This window comes from Panthera onca, chromosome E2 (genome assembly GCF_046562875.1).
Source record: "Panthera onca isolate mPanOnc1 chromosome E2, mPanOnc1 haplotype 2, whole genome shotgun sequence".
Taxonomy (NCBI): domain Eukaryota; kingdom Metazoa; phylum Chordata; class Mammalia; order Carnivora; family Felidae; genus Panthera; species Panthera onca.
The window spans coordinates 14,701,005-14,721,901 of NC_138353.1; the positions used below are offsets into that span (position 1 = coordinate 14,701,005).

A 20,897-nucleotide genomic window follows, 5' to 3' on the forward strand; every position below is an offset into this window, starting at 1 on the left:
GTCCCAGGAGGAAAAGAGGATCCCGATTTCTCAGAAAGGGAGGGGCCTGTAGGTTTTTCTAGGGTGTGTGGGTGTGTGGCTGGGTGGGAGGATGGAAGGGGGGCTAGGTTTCCTGGAGGAATGGGAAAATATCTGAATCCAGGAGGGGCCACTCCCAAGGGGAATAAGGACACCTGGATTCCTGAGAGGAAAAACGAGGCCGAGTGCCCATTTCCCCTCCTCCCACTTTCCCACCCCCGGCTCTAGGGGCATCAGACATTAGCCTGCACCGAATGCTACTTTCCTCAGTGAGCCCCCAGGCAGGAAGAATTTAAAGGCAGAAAAGTTGTTAAAGGATCAAATGTAATTGCTTCAAGGGAGTTGCTGGGGTGAGTGGTTTGTGTGCGTAGGTAGGCCTGGGGGCCCCAGACTGGGGTAGGGGAGAGGATCCCGGACTTTCAGGGGACCCCTGAGGGGTATGAGGTTGAAGGGCAGGAAAGGGACACCCTACCCGCCCCAGTCTGGAGAGTTTTCTTTCTTCTGGCATCTCTGAGCCTTTGACTCTCTCAGGCTCTCTTTGTCCCTGAGGGACATTTATTGAGCACCCACGGTGTACCAGGCTCCGAGAGTTCTGAGATGGGCAGGTCTTCACAGAGATAAATCACCCTTTCTTTCTCTTTGCTTCTCCTCCTGGTCTCTGTTCCTCCCTCTGTCCCCAAATCCAGGGACCTGGGAGCTCCCTCCCCACCCCCCACCCCCCCCTTCCAGGTTCCCTGTTGAGAGGTGTTCGTTGCCATGGAAACAATGACACAATGACCTTGGGTTTGGGCAGCCCCTCCCCCAGCCCTGTCATTCCTGGGGGAGGGTCCACAAGCCCAGCTCCAAGCCCTCCCCAGCCCTCCCCGCCAGAGCACACCATCCCCCTCACCACTCCGCTCAACTCAACACTTGCCCCCCTTGTTTCCAGACTGGACCAGCCCTTTGCAAAGGTAAGTCGCTCCCCTTTCTCCGCCCCCTGCCAGCATTTGGGGGAGGGGCGGATTTGAGCTCCTCTCTGACACCCGTCCTGGTGCCCTCCCCACCCCATCTCTGGCCAGGCACGTCTCTACTTCTCCCTCTGATCATAGCCTCTGTCTCTGATGGCTAGAGATGGAAGAAGAGGGCTGGGGATAGGAGGGGCCGTTCAATTAAGAGGCCAAGCAACTGCCCTCCTGCAGAGGTCTGAGAGGCAAAAGAACGTGTCCAAGGTCATGCACTTACGTGATCAAATTAATAACAGTTAACGCTCTGATTGAGGGCTTCCTATGTGCCAGGTACTTCCATAAGCACTTTATAGGTATTAACTCATTTAATCCTTACAATACCCTATGAAGATGGCATCCTTATTATCCCCAATTTACAGATGAGTAAACTGAGGCAAAAATTTTGGCAAAGCCAAAAGTAATTGCCTGAAGTCCCACTGGTAGTGGTTTGTACAGTTGAAACTTCCAACTCAAGGCTATCTGGTGGTCAATGGCCACTCCCTTTCTCAGGCAGGGGGTTTAGGGAATCAGCTCTTCCTCCTTCCCACGTAGTTGAACTTCTGTCGGCATCCAGGCTCATGATTGCAAACAATCCAATCAGAAAGAAGCATGTACGAGGAGTTGCCCAATCAGGAGCAGGGAGTTTGGAAAGCAAGGACCAATCAGAGAGGGTGGCTCTAGGGACTGCCCAATGCAGAGTAGGTTTGGCTAGAGGGATTGTGGGGGAACCAATCAGAGAGGCCATAACAGAATACACTATCCAATGGAGAGTCAGCACAATGGGGCGTGGCTCTAGCTTTGGGGCCACTCCTTCAAGGGGCCCCCAAACAAACTAGGGACCGCTTTCTCTCCACCAACCTTCTCCTGGGCTTCCGCAGATCCAGGCTCCGTAATTTTTAAATCCAGGCTGTAGGTTTTCCCTGGGGGCACTTCTCCTTGCTAACCTTCAAGGAAAGTAGGGCTTATGTTGGAGAGGAAGAAACGGGATTTAGGGCAGAACTGAGAATGGCAAAAGGACTAGGCAAAAGGGACCAGTGCCTGGCCTGAAAGCTAGATGCTTTTGGGGTGGAGTTTAAGGTGCAGGGGGGAGTGCAGGGGCTAAGTGTGGGGGGATTGGTGGGCGGACCTAGGCCTGAGGGGCAAACTTAGGTCAGAAAGGGCTGGGGAGTTTTGCTTTGGGCGGAGTCTTGGAGACAGGGTGGACCTAGGCTTGGGGGCGGGGCCGAACTGTGGAAGTGTGAGAATGGTTTTGGGTCTCTATTAGAAAATCTGGGTCAGGAATCAAGGCAGAGGGAAACTTCTACCTGTTGTCCTCTTTTCAGGCCAATTCACATTCCCTGACCTTAGGGGACATTCTCTACCCGCCCCCCCCCCCGCCCCGGGGTATCCCCCTTCCCTTCCAGTGACCCGAGGCTGGGGCATTATGTTTATTGCTGAGTGTGGCCCCTGCAGTGAGTCTGGAGTGGGCCCAGCTCCCAGGCCTTCTCCTACGAGGCATTCAAGAACACGTCTTTACTGAGCACCTCCTGGGTGCCGTTCATTGTTGTGGACACCGGAGAAAAGTGGTACCCATGCCACTCCCCTCAGGAGGCTTATAGATCAATGACTAGACAATAGGCAATAAACAGATAAGTAACACAGTAAAGAGGCGAAGAAGCAAACACGATGATTAACAAGCCATGTAGGAAATAAAATGAGGTGATGTGATAGATAGAAATAGTGGGACCTGTTGGGACTGTGCTTTTGCTGCCTCCTTAGTCTCTAGGAGAGTCCTCTGGCTCACGTCCCAACATCTATTATGAAAGATTTCAAACAGGCAGCAAAGTTGAAAATAATTTTACAGTGAACACCCATATACCCACCACCTAAATTCTACCATTAATGTTTTACTTGCTTTATCATAAACCCATCCATCAACCCTTCCGTCAATCCATCTTATTTTTTATGTATTTCAGAGTAACCTGCAGACATGAGGACAATTGGTAGGGGTGCAGGTGTGAACTGGGGCTGGGAAAGGAAGGCCTCTCTGAAGCGACTGCATTTGAGTTCAGACTTGGATGAAAAGGAGGAATCACTACAGTGGGGAAAGAGTGCAAAGACCCCAGGAGCTGTGATGAACTGATACTGGAGAAGTAGAAAGATCATGGTTGGTTGGGACAGGGAAACCAGAGCTCTGGGAAGAGGTCAAGAGGTGGGCGGGGCCAGAGTTTCAGTCTGTGGGGTGGGGGTGGGGCTCTCTGCTTGGGCTCAGGCTCTTTGTTTCCCTATCTCTGAGGATCTCGGTCTCTCTAATTTTCATCTATCTTCTCATCCTGTCTTTTTCCCTCCTGTCCATCCCAGGTCCGCCCTCCCCTTCCTTTCCCTTATCTGTGTGACTTGAGGCAAGTTACCTAACCTCTCTGTGGTTTTATTTTCCTCATCTGTAAAATCAGGATGTGATGGGGCCTCCTCGTCTGGCTCCTGGAAGGATTAACTGAAGTCATGTATGTGAAGCCCATAGAACCATTCCTGGCGCACAACAGTGCTGGACATGTGTCCACTTTTGCTGTTGTTACTATTCTCTCTCCGTGCTCCCAGCCCTGGACCTCCGTATCCCATCAGGGAGCGCCAGGAACCAGGGTGGGAGGTGGCAGTGGTGGTAGTGGTGGTGATGTTGGAATCTGAAGACTGAGGGGGGGATTGTGAGTGTCCTTCGGGGGGGCATCTAATGGTTGCGAGTGGGGTCAAGGTTTACTAGAGGGGAGGCTCTGCAGAGGTGCCCTTGATCTGGGGGTGGGGGGCAGGCAGGCTTTGTGCCATGACGTGACTAGGAAGAACTTAGGGAAGGGGTTTGGCAGAGGACCTTGATACAGTAGGATCCAGAATTGGAAGGGGTTGAGCTGCCAGGGAGCCAGGGACTGCAATAAGGTGGATTTGGAGGGGAGGCCTTGCTGGGTTTGGGGGTCTGGTGAGTATCTCAGAAAGAGGTGGAGAGTGGCCAGAGACAGTGGGATTTGGGGGAGGGGCTAGGGGTCAGCTATTGAATAGGAGTTGGGCAAGAAAGGAGTCTAACCAAGGAGGGAGTAAGGAATCCTGGTATCCATGGAAGTCACAGGGAAGGGGAAGGGTCTCCCGGGTCCAAAAGAGAGAATAGGAACAGGAAGGATGCAGGGAAAGAATCTGGGGCAAATCAGGGGTTCTGGAAACCAAGGGGTGCCTTAGAGGGGAGCATGGTCTGGGGTCTAACTGGGGGTAATGAGGAAAGTTAGGGGGAATAAGAGACATTTTGGGGTCCTCCTAGAAACTAGACATGGTCTGGAGTCCCTATTGGGGGTCAAGGAATGGTGTGTGGAAGGACACTGCTGGGGTCTCCAAGAAGCAGTAGGATATGGTTTGGGTCCCCAGAGGGAGTAAGACATGATCTGGTGTCTCCCTAGATATTGATATATGGTTTGGGTCCTCTCTGGGGCGTGGTAACATTCATACCTGAATGTTATGGTATGATTTAGGGTCCTTGATGGGGGTGCTCCGGGTCCCCTTAGGTGCTGGGATATGGTCTGGGGTCCCCGATGGAGTATGGGGCAGAGTCTGAGGTCACCAAGGTGAGTAGGACATGGTTTGTGGTCCTGGGTGGCTGTAGGACATGGTCTGGGTCCTCCAAGGAGGTAAGGCATGGCCTGAGGTTCCCCTGGGTATTGGGACACGTTCCCGAGATCTCCGCCGAGTCCCCACGCCAGCTGGGGCGTGGTCTGGGGGTCTCTGGGGAAGCCGGCAGGGCTGGGGGTGGGACTGGGGAGGGGTCGGGGGCGGGTCGGCGGCTCCGCAGTGGAGAGGGGTCTGCGGCGGGCCCCGGAGCGGGGGTCTGGGCTGCGCGGCCGCCCCGCCCGCCCCCTCCGGTCGGCGCCCCCTCCCCCCTTGCGGCGGTGGTGGCGGCTGGGCTCCGGCGGCGGGCGGCGCGGAGGGCGGAGCTCGGCGGCGGCTCGGGAGGGAGGGCGGGAGGCGGGAGGGAGGCGGCCCCGCGGCACCGCGCCCCCTCCCCCGGCCCTCCCCCCACCATGGCGCGGAGCGAGGCGGCGGCGGCGGGGCCGGGCCCGGGGCCCCCCCGGGCTGGGTGAGCGCGGCCCGCAGCGGCCGGGGAGGCGGCGGGCGGGGGCGCCGGTGGGAGCGCGGGTGTGAGCGTGCGAGCGTGTGAGTGTGTGTCCGCGGCGCTGCGGCGGGCCCGGCGTGCGCTCGCGCGGCCCTGTGTGTGCCCGGCGCCGGCGTGTGCGGCGCCCTGCTTGTGTGGCCATCCGGGTGTGTGCTGGGTGTCGAGCCGAGGTGCTGTGTCCGGCCGCGCGCGTGTGTCCCCCGAGCGGCTGCTCCTCTGGCTGTGTGTCTGGGGGGCTGTCGCGCGCCCATCGGAGGGGCTGTGTGCAGGTGTGTGTGCGTGGGTTGTGTGCCCAGGTGTGGGTCCCCCCCCCCCCCCCACGAGTGTGTGCGCGGGGCTGGCTGCGCTGGGTGTTTGTGTCCAGGCTGGATGTCCATCCGAGGGTTTGTGTAGCCGGGTGTGCCCGTCCTGGTGTCCATTTGTGTGTGTGTATGTGTGTGTCTGCGGGTTGTGTGTCTCCGAGGGTGTGTGTCTGTGCGTCCACGTCAGGTTCCCGGCCGGGGGCTGGGGCTCGTTCCTTGTGGGACCAGGCCTCTGTGTGGCTTTGGGGGATGGGGAGTTTGCCGCTCCCTCGGTCTATGTCAATTGGGGGGTCCTCAGCGGTCCTTGGGGGAGACGGCCATGTCTTCCCCTTCCCGGTGGCTGGGGGTGGGGGGGATGGGCGGCCGGTAGGTGGACAGATGGAGGGATGAGAGGCCGAGGGATGGACAGATGGGCCCGAGGGGAGGGGCACAGACCCAGCCCTTCCCCACCCACCCCACCCCAATCCCCCCCGCCCGCCAGATCTCCGCAGATGGGGCCGGACTTGCCGGCATACAGATGGCCAGGCCCGGGGACCTCTGGGCTGCCTTGTGGCGGGGGCTCTGGGACTCAGTCCCCCAACCCTTTGAGACTCCACCTGCCGAACTCTGACCTCAGGCCCTGGCTTGTGCCTTGGCTGGGGGTTGGGGGGGATGTGCTGGGAGGGAAGGATGCTAGGATTTCTTTGGCCTGGGAAGTAGGTGGGGTTGGGGCACCTCAGGGCCAGGAGGGATGTGTGTTCATGACTGTATGTGAGTGTGAATCTATGCCTATCTGTTGACTATGCTACCGTGGTTCAATATTTTGTATGCATTTTGGAAGTGTGTAAATCCCTCACAGGGCTGTTGTGTGAGCATGTGTCTTATGAGTGAACATCTCAGAATGTCTGTGCAAGGTGAATCTTTTTGTGCCTGTGTGCTTGTGTATCAGTTTTGTGTGTCTGTGTGTGCTTGTAGTTCTGTGTCATGTGTATGAGGTGTGTATCAGCTAGGGTGTGCATTTGGGCATCTGTTGGTGTGGGGATATATCAGTTTTGTGACCATGCTCATGGGGATATGTGAAGTTGTATGAGTGTGTATGAGTGTTTGGACGTTTAAAAGCATGCACCTGTGTATCTTTGATTGTGCAAGTGAGTATATGTTATATGTGTGTGCCCCTGTGTGTTGGCTAGTGTGCACGTGTTTCTCTCTTATAGGTGCATGTATCCGATTGTCTGCAAGAAGGCACATGGGTTTCTCTGTTGTGTGTGTGCATATGTATATATGAATGTGCAAGGGAAAGTCAATGTTGTACATGTGTGGTTGTGTGCAGGTTGTGTGCAGGTTGTGTCAGCCTTGAGGGTGTGGGTCTATGTTGTGAGTCCATTTATGTGTCAGTGTTGGTCTCTGGGGATTGGTCTATGTGCAGGGCGTATGCACACATGTGCCTGTCTTCCTGGCATAAGGCTGACCCCACTTCTTGGCCCAGTGAGATTTGGGCCCATGTGGTGTGACCCGTGGTATGCTGGGGTCCATCCAGGGGGTCCAAGGACACAAGTGCATCCACATGTTGGGCTAAGAGGCCATGGAGGGTGGGGGGCACACATCATGCTGGTGGGTCCATGGAAATCCAGACGTAGAGACTTGGGCCCATGTGGGTTTTGGCATGTCCACACATGTTGGTGTGACAGTGGTGTAACGGCAAGGATGGGGACCGCTGGTTCTTTTCCTACCCCCAGTACCACTCAGCTCTTTGAAGTTGGAGGACTAGGATGTGAACTCTGGAAGGAGGAGACTGGAAGTCTGGAATCCTGAATCTGAGAAGGCTGCTGGGAGGCCAGATTCCTGGGTCTTGAGAAAGGAAGAAACTGAGACCTTGACTCTGGAGTTTGAAGGAGGAGGAAGCTGGGGTTGTACACACCAGGGTGGAAGGAAGGGGAAGGGGCTGGGGTTCCTGGCCTCTTGAGCCCACAGAGGACAAAGAGTTAAAGTCCTGGACTCCTGGGTTTTGGAGGGTGAACAGTCCTGAGACCCAGACTCCCTGGATTCCAGAAACAACTCACTGGGTCTGTCTGAGCCTATGCAGAGCCTGCAGCAGGAGGGCTGAGAGAATGATCACACCAGGGACTTCCTTGGCTGAGATGGTCTCTGAGGCAGGTCTTCAAAGAGGAGCCAGAAGGATGCTAATAAGGTCATTTTGTTCCTTTGCAGGTACCGGCCCAGGCCCTAACTCCCTGCAGAGAGGTGAGTGGGGTCCCTCAGGCTGGGGAGAGAGATGTGGAGTGATTGGGCCTGTTCTGAGCCAGCTGGAGGCCTGGAGCCCTGCCTGGTATGGATTTCAGGGCAGGGTATGGCAGTGTCGAAAGGGCCCCAGGGCGGGGGGGGGGGGGGGGGGGGGGGAGGGGGCGGCCATGACAACAAGATCAGGAGCATCATGTTTGGATCAGGGCTCGTGGTGGAGCCAGGGCATGGGTGGTAGGTGGGGGTTTCGGGCCTGGAAGCATCTCCTCTCTGGGTGGGTCAGGTGGTTGGGACAAGGAAGTCTCCTGATGATATCAGTAGGGGTACAGAGAGTTTCGTGACATGAAGTGAACCTTGCATTTGGAGAGCGACATGGTTTACCATTTTGTGTGTGTGTGTGTGTGCGTGCATGCATGTGGGAAGATCTCCTGGTAGACTGATCGGCTAGTGGCTGGGAGAGAGGCAGAGAAAATGATACAATAATGATGATGATGATGATGATGATGATGATGATGATGGTGATAATGTTAATAATAGGTGCTAACACTTATGTAGTGTTTAGTCTGTCAGAAACTATTCTGAACATGTTACAGTGTATTATACTTCGTCACAACCCCGTGAGGTAGGTGCTATCATTATCCCCATTTTACAGAGGAGCACACTGAGGCACAAAGAGGGGAAGTCACTGGATTCAAGTCGCGCAACGGGGAACTGGGGTGTGAACCTGAGCGGCCAGGCCCAGATTCTTTCTTGCAATGCTGCACTACCTCTCAAGAAATGTTAGCTATTTTCATTGCTGTTATTATCCCTTCGACTCGAGTCCCACCCCAGCTGTGGGAGGCCAAACCAGGCACTTCTGCTTCATAGATTGGGGTTCTGAGCCTTAGAGACCCCACAGGCAGGCAGGTGCAGAGCTGGGCCTCCCAACTCAGGAGTTCCGCCTTTCAGGTTTTCCATTCGATACAGAGCTTTATCCCAGGAGGATCGCAAGACAAATTAATAGGGGGTGCTCAGAGATGGTGGGATGCCCTGCCTCTGCCTCTTTTTCTCTCTCCAGCCCGGGCGCTGTCCCTCTGTCTCTATCTCTTCCTCCATTTTGGTCTCTCTGTAATCTCTTAGGATCACTTCCCGCCTCTCCCTCACTCTTCCTCTCCCCATCTCTTGGGCTCAACGCCCTTCTCTGCCTGTTTCCTCCTTTCTTAGTGCTCCAGCCTGTCTTGGTTTCAGGCTGGCTCTTTGCCTCTGCACCTTTCTTTCAGAGTCTTTCTCTTTTCCTTATTTATTTATTTATTTATTTATTTATTTAAGCTCTTTGCCCAATGTGGGCTCGAACTCGCCACACTGCAATCAAGGGTCACATGCTCTACTGACTGAGCCAGCCAGGCGCCCCTCAGATTCTTTTTCTTTTTGTCCCTTTGTCTCTCTCTCTGACTCTGTGTCTCTGTGTCTGCCAGTGCATCTCCCCCCTTGCCCACTTGTCTCTCCCTGTCTCTTTGCCCCTCTCTCTCTGACTCTCTTGGTCCCCCTCCCCACAGGCTGAAGGATCAGGGCCACAGCAGGCCACAGCCCCAAACTGCAGATCCCTAGGAGGTGGGCCAGCAAGGGACTGGGTGCGGGGTAGGGTGAAAACAGTTTCAGGGACGCCCCCTTCCCATCCTTCCCTCTTCACCCCCCCACCCACCCGGTGTTGTGATGGGAACTGACATGTCGTGGGCTGCAGCCGCCGCAGGGGAATCCCTGCCGGAAGGTTTTGCCTGGAGCAGAGGCATAGCGTGAGTGTGTGAGGGTGTGTGTGAGTGTGGGCATGTATGGGGCCTTGTATGTGCCCGCTGATGTGAGCGTGGAAGTCTGCCCGCTGTTTGGGAGCCCACCAGAGCCCAGGATGAAGCCAGGTTCAGAGAAGGACTTCCCAAGACTGGGAAGGAGACTGCTGTGTTTTTCTCAGCGCCTCCTAACTTCAGATTCCCTCTGCCACTCCCAAGGGTGTGTGTGGGGGGGGTGGTGGTGGTAGTGGTTCCCCTTAACATTTACTGGATACTTACTGTGTGTCAGGCCCTGTGCTCAGTGGCCCCAGTGAATGAGCTCACTGAACCCTTGCAACAACCCAACAAAGCTGGTATGATTGTCATCCCGTTGTACAAATTAGGAAATTATGGCCTAGTTAGGGGAAATCATTGGTTTGCGGTCACAGAACCAGCTAGTGGGGAGCCAGGACTGAACCTGAGTCTGTTTGATTTCAGAGCACTTACTCTTAATAATAGTGCACACTTCTGTACCTGGCATATATTGGGCCCTCAGTGATCATGATGAGAATAATTACCAACACGTATTGGACACATTTTATGTTCCAGGCACGGTTCTAAGTACACTATGTTCATTGATCCCGTTAATCCTCACAGAGGTAAGGCCTGTTTTTATCTCCATTTTACAGATGAAGAAACGGAGATTCAGAGAGGTTCAGACACTTGCCCGAGGTCACACAGCTAGTAAGTGTCAGAGCTGGAATTTGAACCCAGGGACTATGGCTTTGAAATCCACAACCTTAAACCCTAGTCAACCCTGATTTTTAAAAATATTTAGTGGGTACTGGAAGGCCCAGACTGGGCCAGGTGTCACCGCACCCCTCTGGTTGGAAAATCATGAGAGGTCTGGGCCTCCTAGAGGAAGGTCAGAGTTGGGATTAGGACCCTGGGGGTGGGGGGTGGAGGGCCGTGTAATTTACTAACCAGCATGGAAATATTGTCTGTTAACAACAAATGCATGCCAGGTGATGATCAGTCCTGCCTTTGTTCAGACTGGATGTCAGGAAGGCAGGGACCTGAGGCAGACTTCTAGTAGGACATCGTGGGTGGCCAGGCTGGTGGTCAAGCCCTGTGCCTGGATAACCCGTCTCGTTCCCTTGCAGGTCTCCCGCCCCACTCCTCCCGCCTTCCCTCTGCACCATGGCTCCAGGCCCCTTCTCCTCGGCGCTCCCCTCGCCGCCACCTGCCGCCCTGCCCTTTCTGCTGCTGCTCTGGGCCGGGGCATCCCGTGGGCAGCCCTGCCCCGGCCGCTGCATCTGCCAGAACGTGGCGCCCACGCTGACCATGCTGTGCGCCAAGACCGGCTTGCTCTTCGTGCCGCCGGCCATCGACCGGCGCGTGGTGGAGCTGCGGCTCACTGACAACTTCATCGCGGCCGTCCGCCGCAGAGACTTCGCCAACATGACCAGCCTGGTGCACCTCACCCTGTCCCGTAACACCATCGGCCAGGTGGCCGCCGGCGCCTTCGCTGACCTCCGCGCCCTCCGCGCCCTGCACCTCGACAGCAACCGCCTGGCCGAGGTGCGTGGCGACCAGCTCCGCGGCTTGGGCAACCTTCGCCACCTGATCCTCGGCAACAACCAGATCCGCCGGGTCGAGTCAGCTGCCTTCGACGCCTTCCTGTCCACCGTGGAGGACCTGGATCTGTCCTACAACAATCTCGAGGCCCTGCCGTGGGAGGCTGTGGGCCAGATGGTGAACCTGAACACCCTCACGCTGGACCACAATCTCATCGACCATATCGCTGAAGGTACCTTTGTGCAGCTGCACAAACTGGTTCGCCTGGACATGACCTCCAACCGCCTCCATAAACTGCCCCCCGATGGGCTCTTTCTGAGGTCCCAAGGTTCGGGGCCGAAGCCGCCCACGCCGCTCACGGTCAGCTTCGGCGGCAACCCTCTGCACTGCAACTGCGAGCTGCTGTGGCTGCGGCGGCTGACCCGAGAGGACGACCTGGAGACGTGTGCCACCCCAGAGCACCTCACCGACCGCTACTTCTGGTCCATTCCCGAGGAGGAATTCCTGTGTGAACCCCCGCTGATTACACGGCAGGCGGGGGGCCGGGCCCTGGTGGTGGAGGGCCAGGCGGTCAGCCTGCGGTGCCGCGCTGTGGGTGACCCTGAGCCCGTGGTGCATTGGGTCGCACCCGATGGGCGGTTGCTGGGGAACTCGAGCCGGACCCGGGTTCGGGGGGATGGGACACTGGATGTAACCATCACCACCTTAAGGGACAGTGGCACCTTCACGTGCATCGCCTCCAACGCCGCTGGGGAAGCGACGGCCCCCGTGGAGGTGTGCGTGGTACCCCTGCCTCTGATGGCGCCCCCGCCGGCCGCCCCACCGCCCCTCACCGAGCCCGGCTCCTCAGACATCGCCACGCCCGGCCGACCCGGTGCCAACGAATCGGCCGCCGAGCGCCGGCTCGTGGCGGCCGAGCTCACCTCGAACTCGGTGCTCATCCGCTGGCCGGCCCAGAGGCCCGTGCCCGGCATCCGCATGTACCAGGTCCAGTACAACAGCTCCGCAGATGACTCCCTTGTCTACAGGTGGGTGCTGCAGTCCCAGGACCTCTACCTCCTCCAGGGGCCCACCCTCCCATCTGCGCACTCCGTTGGCCTTCTTGCTCAGCTGTGGTTCTCTGGATGGACATGCGGAGTTGTCTTGGGCCCTCACCCGCCCTGTCTCCTCCTCTCTAGTTCTGTCTCCCTATCTCTTTCTGGTTTTCCTGTGTTTAGTAAATCTTCGTCGAGGACCCACACGAGCCAGACTAGGGCCGGGCACTGGAGTTATAATAGTGAACGTGCCCAGCAGCATCCCTGCTCTCTGGGGTTCATGGTCTAGGTCACTGCTGGCCGAGGGTGCTTGATTCTGCACCTTGTCAGTTAAACATTTTGGAACATGAAATATTCTCACACACTTATGATTAACCCATACCAGTGTCACTGTTAGCAACACATCAGGTACATTATAGAACAGGGAACGAAAAGTATGAGAAAAATACATAAATGACCATTTGATCCTCCCTACTTTGTTGTGAAGCAATGATGATACCCCCTCCCATTTTATAGACACACCTGAGTTATTTCCACCATCCACTGGGTTAGCAGCCCTTGCCCTGGTGTGGACAGATCTGTACAGCATAGACAGGCATTAAAGGGCTACTTTCTCCCATCAATTCTCTTGCTTTTGCCTCTGTCTGTCCCGTCTCTCCCTCCTGTCCTCATGAGGCACCAAGCCCCTGCTCCGTGCTAGGCCCTGTGCTATCTCATTTGAGCTTCCCAACTCTGCCGTGAAGCAGTCATGATCCCCCTTCCCTTTTTATAGACAGGGAAACTGAGACTCAGTGGGGGGAATCACGTGCTCAAGGTCACAGAGGAAGTGACCAGGATTCCAGCCCTAACCCTTCTAACTCCTAATCTTGCCCTTTATACATTGAACACACATTTATCGAGCCCCTACTTTTTGCCAGGCAGGGATTAGGGGAGAAGGATAACACATTTCTGTCAATAGCTTTTAGTTTCTGTGTCTCTCCACCTCTCTGTTTCTCTTCTTCTCTAACTCTTAGCCTCTGTGTGGTGCGGTGAGGGGAGGTTCACAGACCCTCGGACCGTGCATGTATGCAGATGTTGGTGGCCCTGTGTCCCCAGCAGGGCAACAAACCCCTGTTCTCTTCCTTTCCCCTCAAGGCCACAGTTCAGTCCTCTGTCCCCCATTGCAGATGCCTGTGCTACGGTGCTGCAGGGGTTAACCTCCTCACTGCTGCCACGGGGCGGAGGTGACATCCAACCAGAAGCCTGCTCTGCTGCTTGCTTGCGTCTTGCAGCCAATTAGAGACACATGGGCTGAAGCTTTCTTAAGGAGCCAGCCTCTGTCCTTGAAAAGTGGGGAGCCCCTAGCAACTGGTTACTTTGGGGGAAAGGAGCAAGACGAATCCAATGCTCTTTGGGAGAGGAGATGAGAAGAGGAGGAAGACTTGCAGCCAGGGGCCCAGGGCTGGAAGGGGTGGGGGGCAGTGTGTGAAATGGCAGGCAGGGGGTGAGTTGGAAAAGCGGGTAGGCCTTTATGGGTGGGGGGGGTGGGGGATGGGGACCATACTTGAAATCTTTTGGTTTGAAGGGTGGCTCTGGCTATAAGGGAGCTGAGGTGGGCTTCAGGACCAGAGATGGCAGAGGTGGCTTGTTAGAGAGAATGTGAAGTTGCTGAGGGGCTAGAAGCCTGGGGGGGGGGGGGGGGGGGGGCGTGGCCGTTCAGAGGAGATGGAGCTCCTGCCACATGGTCTTGGGCAACAGTCCTTGTCTCTGGTGACCCACTATGAGATTTTTAGGTGAGGGGAGCTTGTGAGGTTGAGTGTTGGGCATACAAATCCATGTGGATGTGGCAGTCCTGGCTTAGCCAAGGCTGGATGTGGCCAACAGCACAGAAGAGATGTGCCCAACAGGAGAGGGTCAAGGCCTAGTGGGAATGCTCTTCCAGCTGGGGAAGAGTGCCATTGGCAGTAAAGTGTGAGCCACGGTGAGGGTGACTGGCCAGCACTGGGTGGGATCCAAGCTAATCATGGTGAAATTATCCAGTGCCAGGCTTTAGGTAGGTGAACTCATTCATACTTCACACTTTCTCTATGAAGAAGACAGAAGAATTCTTACTGTCTCCATTTTGGGGAAATGAGGCACAGAGATGTTAAGAAACTTGCCTAAGGTCACAGAGCTAGCAAGGGGCAGCAGAGAGACTCAAACACAGGCCCCCAGGCTTTGTCGGCATAACCACTTCTTTGCACTGCCCTCATTAGAAGGCAGGGGCCTATAGCAAGAGAGTGGCATGCTTGCTTGGTTACCTTTGACCCGATTGTGGATGAAATTTACCCTGGGGGCATGGTTTCACGACCTCTGGTGGTATGGGGCACAGCATGAACACAAGGTGATCGATATTGCAGGACACGCAAAGAGCGGACATGGTCCCAGGCACAGTAGGGAAACCATCTGTAGTAGGCCCTGTGGAGTGTGGCTTGGAAGTGATTGGTCAACCAGAAGTGGAGTGGCCTATAGCCAGGTCCCCTTGGTGGGTGGGAATATGTAGTTGAGGGGCTTGGAAATAGACAGAGGTGGCTAGATGTATGTACCCAAGGTGGGACGTGCAGATGAGGGGCGTGGCCTGTATCATGGTTTCCCGGAAAGGATGGGAATACGTAGAAAAAAGAAACTAGAAGAGCATCCGTTGTCCCAGTAGGAGTAAGACAGGGGGTGTGAGTTGACTTCGGTGTCCACTTGAGGGAGGATGGGACATGCAGGAAATAGTATTGGGGCCCCTTCAAGGATGGAAATCTATAGATGAGAGACTCTGAATGGCAGTTGACCCACATTGAAGGCATGTTCCTTAAGGGCAGGATTTAAAAGCTATAGTACTCCTCCCAGGCAGGGTCCAGGATATGTAGACGAGGGAACACGAATGGCAGATATTATCGTAGCAGGTGATGAAACACCACAGGGAGTGGTTCTGAGGTCTGGGCTTGCAGATGAGGGGCGTGGCCTGTAGCAGTGGTCCTGAGAGGATGTACATTTGCTGCTTGAATGGCTGCTGTTGTCCCATAGAGAGTGAAATATCGGTAGGAATGCATGGTTTGTTCCCTGTTGGTCACCACGGAGGGGACACGCAAATGAAGCGGTACCGTTCATAGTGGAGCTAACCCAGTGCTGATGCCGTCCCCTCCTGCAGGATGATCCCATCCACCAGCCAGACCTTCCTGGTGAATGACCTGGCAGCAGGCCGCGCCTACGACCTGTGCGTGCTGGCAGTCTACGACGACGGGGCCACTGCACTGCCGGCCACGCGAGTGGTGGGCTGTGTGCAGTTTACCACTGCCGGGGATCCCGCGCCCTGCCGCCCACTGAGGGCCCATTTCTTGGGTGGCACCATGATCATCGCCATTGGGGGCGTCATCGTCGCCTCGGTCCTCGTCTTCATCGTTCTGCTCATGATCCGCTATAAAGTCTACGGCGACGGAGATGGCCGCCGCGTCAAGGGTACCTCCAGGTCGCCTCCGCGGGTCAGCCATGTGTGCTCGCAGACCAACGGCGCAGGCGCATCGCAGGCCCCGCCCCCGCCGGCGCAAGACCGTTACGAGGCGCTGCGCGAGGTGACGTCCCCGGCTGCTGCCGCTTTGGCGGTCGAGGCGAAGGCCGCCGCCGCCGAGAAGGATTCCACCGAGCCAGAGGCCGTCCTTGGACGCTCCCTGGGCGGCTCAGCCACCTCGCTGTGCCTGCTGCCGTCTGAGGAAATCTCTGGGGAGGAGTCTCGGGCCACGGCGGGCCCTCGGAGGAGCCGTTCCGGGGCCCTGGGGCCGCCGGCTTCGGCGCCCCCCACTCTAGCTCTGGTTCCTGGGGGGGCCCCGGCCCGGCCGAGGCCGCAGCAGCGCTATTCGTTCGACGGGGACTACGGGGCACTCTTCCAGAGCCACAGTTACCCGCGCCGCGCCCGGCGGACAAAGCGCCACCGGTCCACGCCGCACCTGGACGGGGCCGGAGGGGGCGCGGCCGGGGAGGACGGAGACCTGGGGCTGGGCTCCGCCAGGGCACGCCTGGCCTTTACCAGCACCGAGTGGATGCTGGAGAGTACCGTCTGAGCGGCGGGCGGGCGCCGGGACGCCTGGGTGCGGCGGACAAACGCCCAGCCACCCGGACGCTGGGGCAGGACTCGGGGGAGAAAGCACGGCGCCTAGTGGTCAGACTGGAGGGGGAGACGCGCCCTTCTCCTCCCTGAAGGGGGCGAGGCTGCCTCGTCTGCAGCTCTTGGCCACGCCCCCGGGCCCGGGGGAGTTAGGGGGCGGGCAGCCGGGCCCCCCTCCTCCAAGGACTCCTCGTCCCCCTCCTGCCCCTCCCCCCGCGCGCTCGCGGACCTCGCTGGAGCCGGTGCCTTACACAGCGAAGCGCGGGGAGGGGCAGGGCCCCCCCGACACTGCAGCACTGAGACACGAGCCCCCTCCCCCCGCCCGGGACCGGGGCAGGGGCGAGGGGCCCATTTCTTGTATCTGGCTGGACTAGATCCTATTCTGTCCCGCGGCGGCCTCCAAAGCCCCCACCCCCACCCCATTCACCTCCCTGGTCCCGTCGGGTCTGGCTTGGGGTCCCCCTTTGTTCCCTTCCTCTCTGTCCCGCCCTATGTCGTCTTTGTCTTATGTCTCTGTCCTTCCCTATTTGTCTCTCTCTGTCCCGCCGTCTCTTCTCCCTCCCATATCTTGTCCAGTCTCCCTCTCTCTCCTGATTACCTCTTCCCACTACACACTCTCCCGGGCAGGTCCCACTGGAAGGACCAGAGTCTCCCCTATCCCTCCTTCTTTCCCCAAATAAACCCCCACATGAACAAGATCCAAAACCAAATCCTCCCCTCCCTGCCGGAGCCGGGACCCTCCGCCGCAGCAGAATTAAACTTTTTTCTGTGTCTGAGGCCGCTCTGCTGACCTCTGTGTGTCCGTGTGTTTGGGGGGATATGTGTGTGTGATCTGAATTACAGCGTGCCGACTCAAGTGAGACTGGAGGAAGGATGGCTAGTTGGGACCAGGGATACTTGCAGATAGTTTCCCGTCCTCTGACTTAGAGGTGGGGAATAATAAAAATGATAACAGCTAACATTTAGTGAGCGCTTACTATGTGCCAAGCACTTAAGACATTTAATCCTCTGAACAACCCTAGTACACCTGCACTGTTATCCTGTTTTGCAGATGAGGAAATTGAGCCCAGAAAAGTTAAGTAACTTACCCAAGGTCACATAGCCAGAACAGAAGGTAGCAAAATTGGGATTGAAAAAGGCAGGCAGCCTGACTTCTGAGTCTGTATTCTTAACCATAGAACTCGACTGCTGAGCAGCTTGGTGGATGTTCATTCTGCACATGGGCTAAGCACAGCTCAGCTCTCTGAGGTCAGACCGCTAGCTGTTTGAAGTGGATATGTTTAATCCCATTTTACAGTCAGGAATCTGAACCAGGGAGAAATGAAAGGCACTATCCCAAGGCCCCCAGATGAGGAAATAGGGTAGCTGGCAGTTTGACCTCAGTATCAACTCTTCTCTACTACACTATATTGCCTCTGGCATCCATCTGGAGGCCAGGGAATGGCCCCAAAGACCTTGGTTAGCGGAGGGTATCCAAAGTCAACCTGGGGGAGGGGGTGAGGGAAAATGCTCATTGGTCACTGTCTGGAATGTGAGGGATTCTAGGTGCTAGAGTTTGCTGGGAACACAGAGAACGGTGTGTGGGGAAGAGTTTCTCAGGGGAGGCTGAGGGCTATGGCTGGGGAAGGGAAGTTGGTCCGATGGGGGTGCCCCAGCCCTTGGGGAGAAAGGCTTGGCCTGCGGTGAAAACTACTCCTTGATCCTGGAGAAGGAGGAAAAAGGCTTCTTGCCAGCCAGGGGCCCCCTGAGGGCCGGAGAGGAGGAGAGAAAGACGGAAATAGAAACGAAGCAGGAGGGAGGGGGATGGAGCTGGGCAGACAGGGTGGGAAGCAGCAAGGACAGAAGCACCAGCGACTCACATGCCATGAGGCTCCCTCACCCAGTGGCCCAGCCACACTTCTCTCAGTCATCACGACTCCTGGCTACTGAGGGCTTCCCACATGCCAGGCGCTGTGCTCACAGACCCTCCCTGATGCAAGCAGAGAGCATGCAAGCCAGTGCCCAGCAAAATGGGAGTTACTCAGCACGATTGCATTTATGCTCTGCAACAGATGTGTGTAGCGTGTGCATCCGATTCTCTAGAGGAGGAAACTGAAGTTGAGAGAGGTTAAGGGAGCTGGCCCAAGACCATACAACCACCTAAGGGCAGAGCCACGATCGGAAAGCTTACTGCCTCCAAATCCTGCACACCTAACCAGCTGACTATATTGTCTCTGATTCACCCAATAAAGCTTTCTCGAGCATGTACTGTGTACCTGGCTCTGTGCAGGGGATACAACAGTGAACAAAATAGTTAAATAAGACAAAACAAGAAACCCCTGCCCCATGGAGCTTATATGCCCCGGGGGAGGGAGGGTGTGACAGTAAACGCCTTGTCCGGTGGTAAATAAATGTCGCATAAAGAATGAAAATGGAAGAGGACAAGGACTGATGGGGGTGGGGGGGTGGGGAGGCCTACTTCAGATCAGAGGGTCAAGGAGTGTGGTGGCGGAGCTGAAGAAATCCATTGTAGGAAGAGCCAGGGAAAAGCATTTTAGGCAAAGTGAATGGCACATGCAAAGCCCTTAAGGGAAGCAGGTCCTCAGTGTGCTGGAGGTACTATGTCTGGGCTGGAGTGAGTGGGAGAGTGGGAGGGGAGGAGGCGGGAGAGGTGAGCAGGAGGAGATTCTGAAGAGCCTTGTGGACTGGGGTCAAGAGTCAAGATTTTATTCTCAGAGCTACGGGAAGCCGATGGAGGGATTTCTGTAGAGGCAGTATATGGTCTGATTTTTGTGGAGACCCCAGCTTTGGGGTGGGGTGTGCGTGCCTTAGAAACCGAATCAGCAACTGCCATCTCAGAGTTTGGCATCTACCCGTTGACACATTTGGGGCCAACATGATCCCCGGTTCGGCCCTTTGGATGACACTCCATCCACCTTCCTTCACCTGTAACCTCTTCATTTTAGTAGAGATGTATTTATCAATGCCAATGCCATGCTTGGTTTTCAAAATTGAGAGCTTTAAGGGGCACCTGGGTGTCTCGGTCAGTTATGCGTCCGACTCTCGGTTTCGGCTCAAGTCGTGATCTCACAGTTCGTGAGTTTGAGCCCTACCTTGGGCTCTGTGCTGACAGCTTGAAGCCTGCTTGGGATTTCTCTCTCCTTATATTGCTGCCCCCTCCCTGGATCTCTCTCTCTTTCTCTCAAAAAATAGATAAATAAACATAAAAAGGTCGAGAGCTTTAAACCCAAGGAACAGGTACACTAGGCGAGAGAGGGCATAGTATCATCCAAGGGAAATGATTATCCCTTCTGTGCCTGGCCCTGTGCTGGGCACTGGAGACCCAGCAGCAACTAAGACAGACCCAGTCTCTGCCCTCCTGGGGCTCAGGGCAACTGCAGTCATATTGCTGTAAGAAGCACAGGAGACTGTGGGAGCCCAGCGGAGCTGACCCTGACCAGAGGTTCAAGGACATGTGTATTAGTCTGAGTCTTTGGGTAGCAAGTGACGGGAGCTCAGCTTCCCTGGGCTAGACATAAAAAGTGGGCATTGTTGGCTTATATATGTGGGAAGCAGACGATGAAGGGTAGAGCTACAAGGAACTTGGCCTTAGAGACTGGAACCCAGGTTCAATTCCACCCAGACGCTTTTCTCACTCATTTCTCCTCTCTGCTTCTCCCAGCTCAGATTCATCCTCTTCAACCACATGTGGTGGGGGCAATGGCCATTTATTTACAGACACAGACTGGATGCTTAAAATGGCAAAAATCTCCTCCAATCCTAAATGAAAAAAAAAAAAACAATCAGGGAAGGGCTCTGATTGGTCTGACCAGAGTCACGTACCACCCCAGCACTGACTGTAGCATCCAAGGGACTATAATTTTTAAAGTTTATTTATTTATTTTGAGAGAGACAGAGAGAGAGAGAGAGAGAGAGAGAGAGAGAGAGAGAGAGAGAACAAGCAGGGGAGGACCAGAGAGAGAGAAAGAAAGACAGAATCCCAAGCAAGTGCTGCATTAACAGCATGGAGCCCAATGTGGGGCTTGAACTCACCAACAGTGAGATCATGGCCTGAGCTGAAACCAGGATTCAGATGCTTAACCGACTGAGCCACCCAGACACCCCAGAAATGTAATGTTTTGGCTGGCCAGGTGGGGGTTGTGGGTCTGGGTTGTGTGACCTGGGGGTTACCAAAATAATAATTAGGTTGAACCATATGGAATCGCCAGTTTTGTAGGTTAGAAATGGCAGAGCATTGGCAATTTCACATGGTTGAACCTAAATAGTCACCAGAAAAATAGGATGGGGACGTTTTTACACAGATAAAAGCAATAGGATGCCCAGTGCACCATGCAGAAGGGTGTTTGAAGGAGAAGGTGATATTAGGTGAAACGTAAGGGATGAATGGGAACTGGCCAGGTGAAGACTTTGTGATGGCAGGAAAGTAATAGCATGTCCCAGGCGCAGGGAACAGCTGATTCAGAGGCTCTCATGATGGTGGGGAGGGGATGAAGGGAAGGCTTGCCACTGTGCTTTGGAGATGATTGAGCAAACCTGAGTCCTGTGTCCAGGCAAATGAAGGAATCGGAAGACGGGGCCATTCCCCAAAGGAAAACCGAGGAGTTTTACCAGGAGAAATGGATGCTGAACAGGGCAAAACCAAAATACGTCCAGGTCAAAAATTTTTGTTAGGCCTTGGCATTTCCGAGAAAGGATTTGCAACCTTATTTCCATTGCAGCACTGAGGAGGGTCATATGTCAGAATTTAGGTATCTCCTATACGATCCAAATGTCTATGTAAGCTTTAGGG

General features: G+C 55.6%; 1 protein-coding gene across 13 annotated transcripts; it reads left to right on the top strand.

Annotated features, from left to right (window-relative positions):
- The first annotated feature begins 2 nt into the window (after positions 1-2).
- On the top strand, positions 3-16,884 carry LRFN1 (leucine rich repeat and fibronectin type III domain containing 1). Of its 13 annotated transcripts, none has more exons than XM_060651069.3 (6): positions 3-968; positions 2,957-3,147; positions 7,617-7,734; positions 10,078-10,132; positions 10,552-11,994; positions 15,158-16,884. In XM_060651069.3, exons 5-6 carry the CDS (start codon positions 10,589-10,591, stop codon positions 16,062-16,064), a joined length of 2,313 nt encoding a protein of 770 aa, XP_060507052.1. In that variant the 5' UTR covers positions 3-968; positions 2,957-3,147; positions 7,617-7,734; positions 10,078-10,132; positions 10,552-10,588; the 3' UTR covers positions 16,065-16,884. The 13 variants fall into 13 exon arrangements, with proteins under 13 accessions (XP_060507052.1, XP_060507057.1, XP_060507062.1 ...); XM_060651074.3 differs by having other exon boundaries at positions 7,617-7,649; XM_060651079.3 differs by lacking the exons at positions 3-968; positions 2,957-3,147; positions 10,078-10,132 and adding exons at positions 4,814-5,091; positions 9,998-10,047.
- Positions 16,885-20,897: the final 4,013 nt, after the last annotated feature.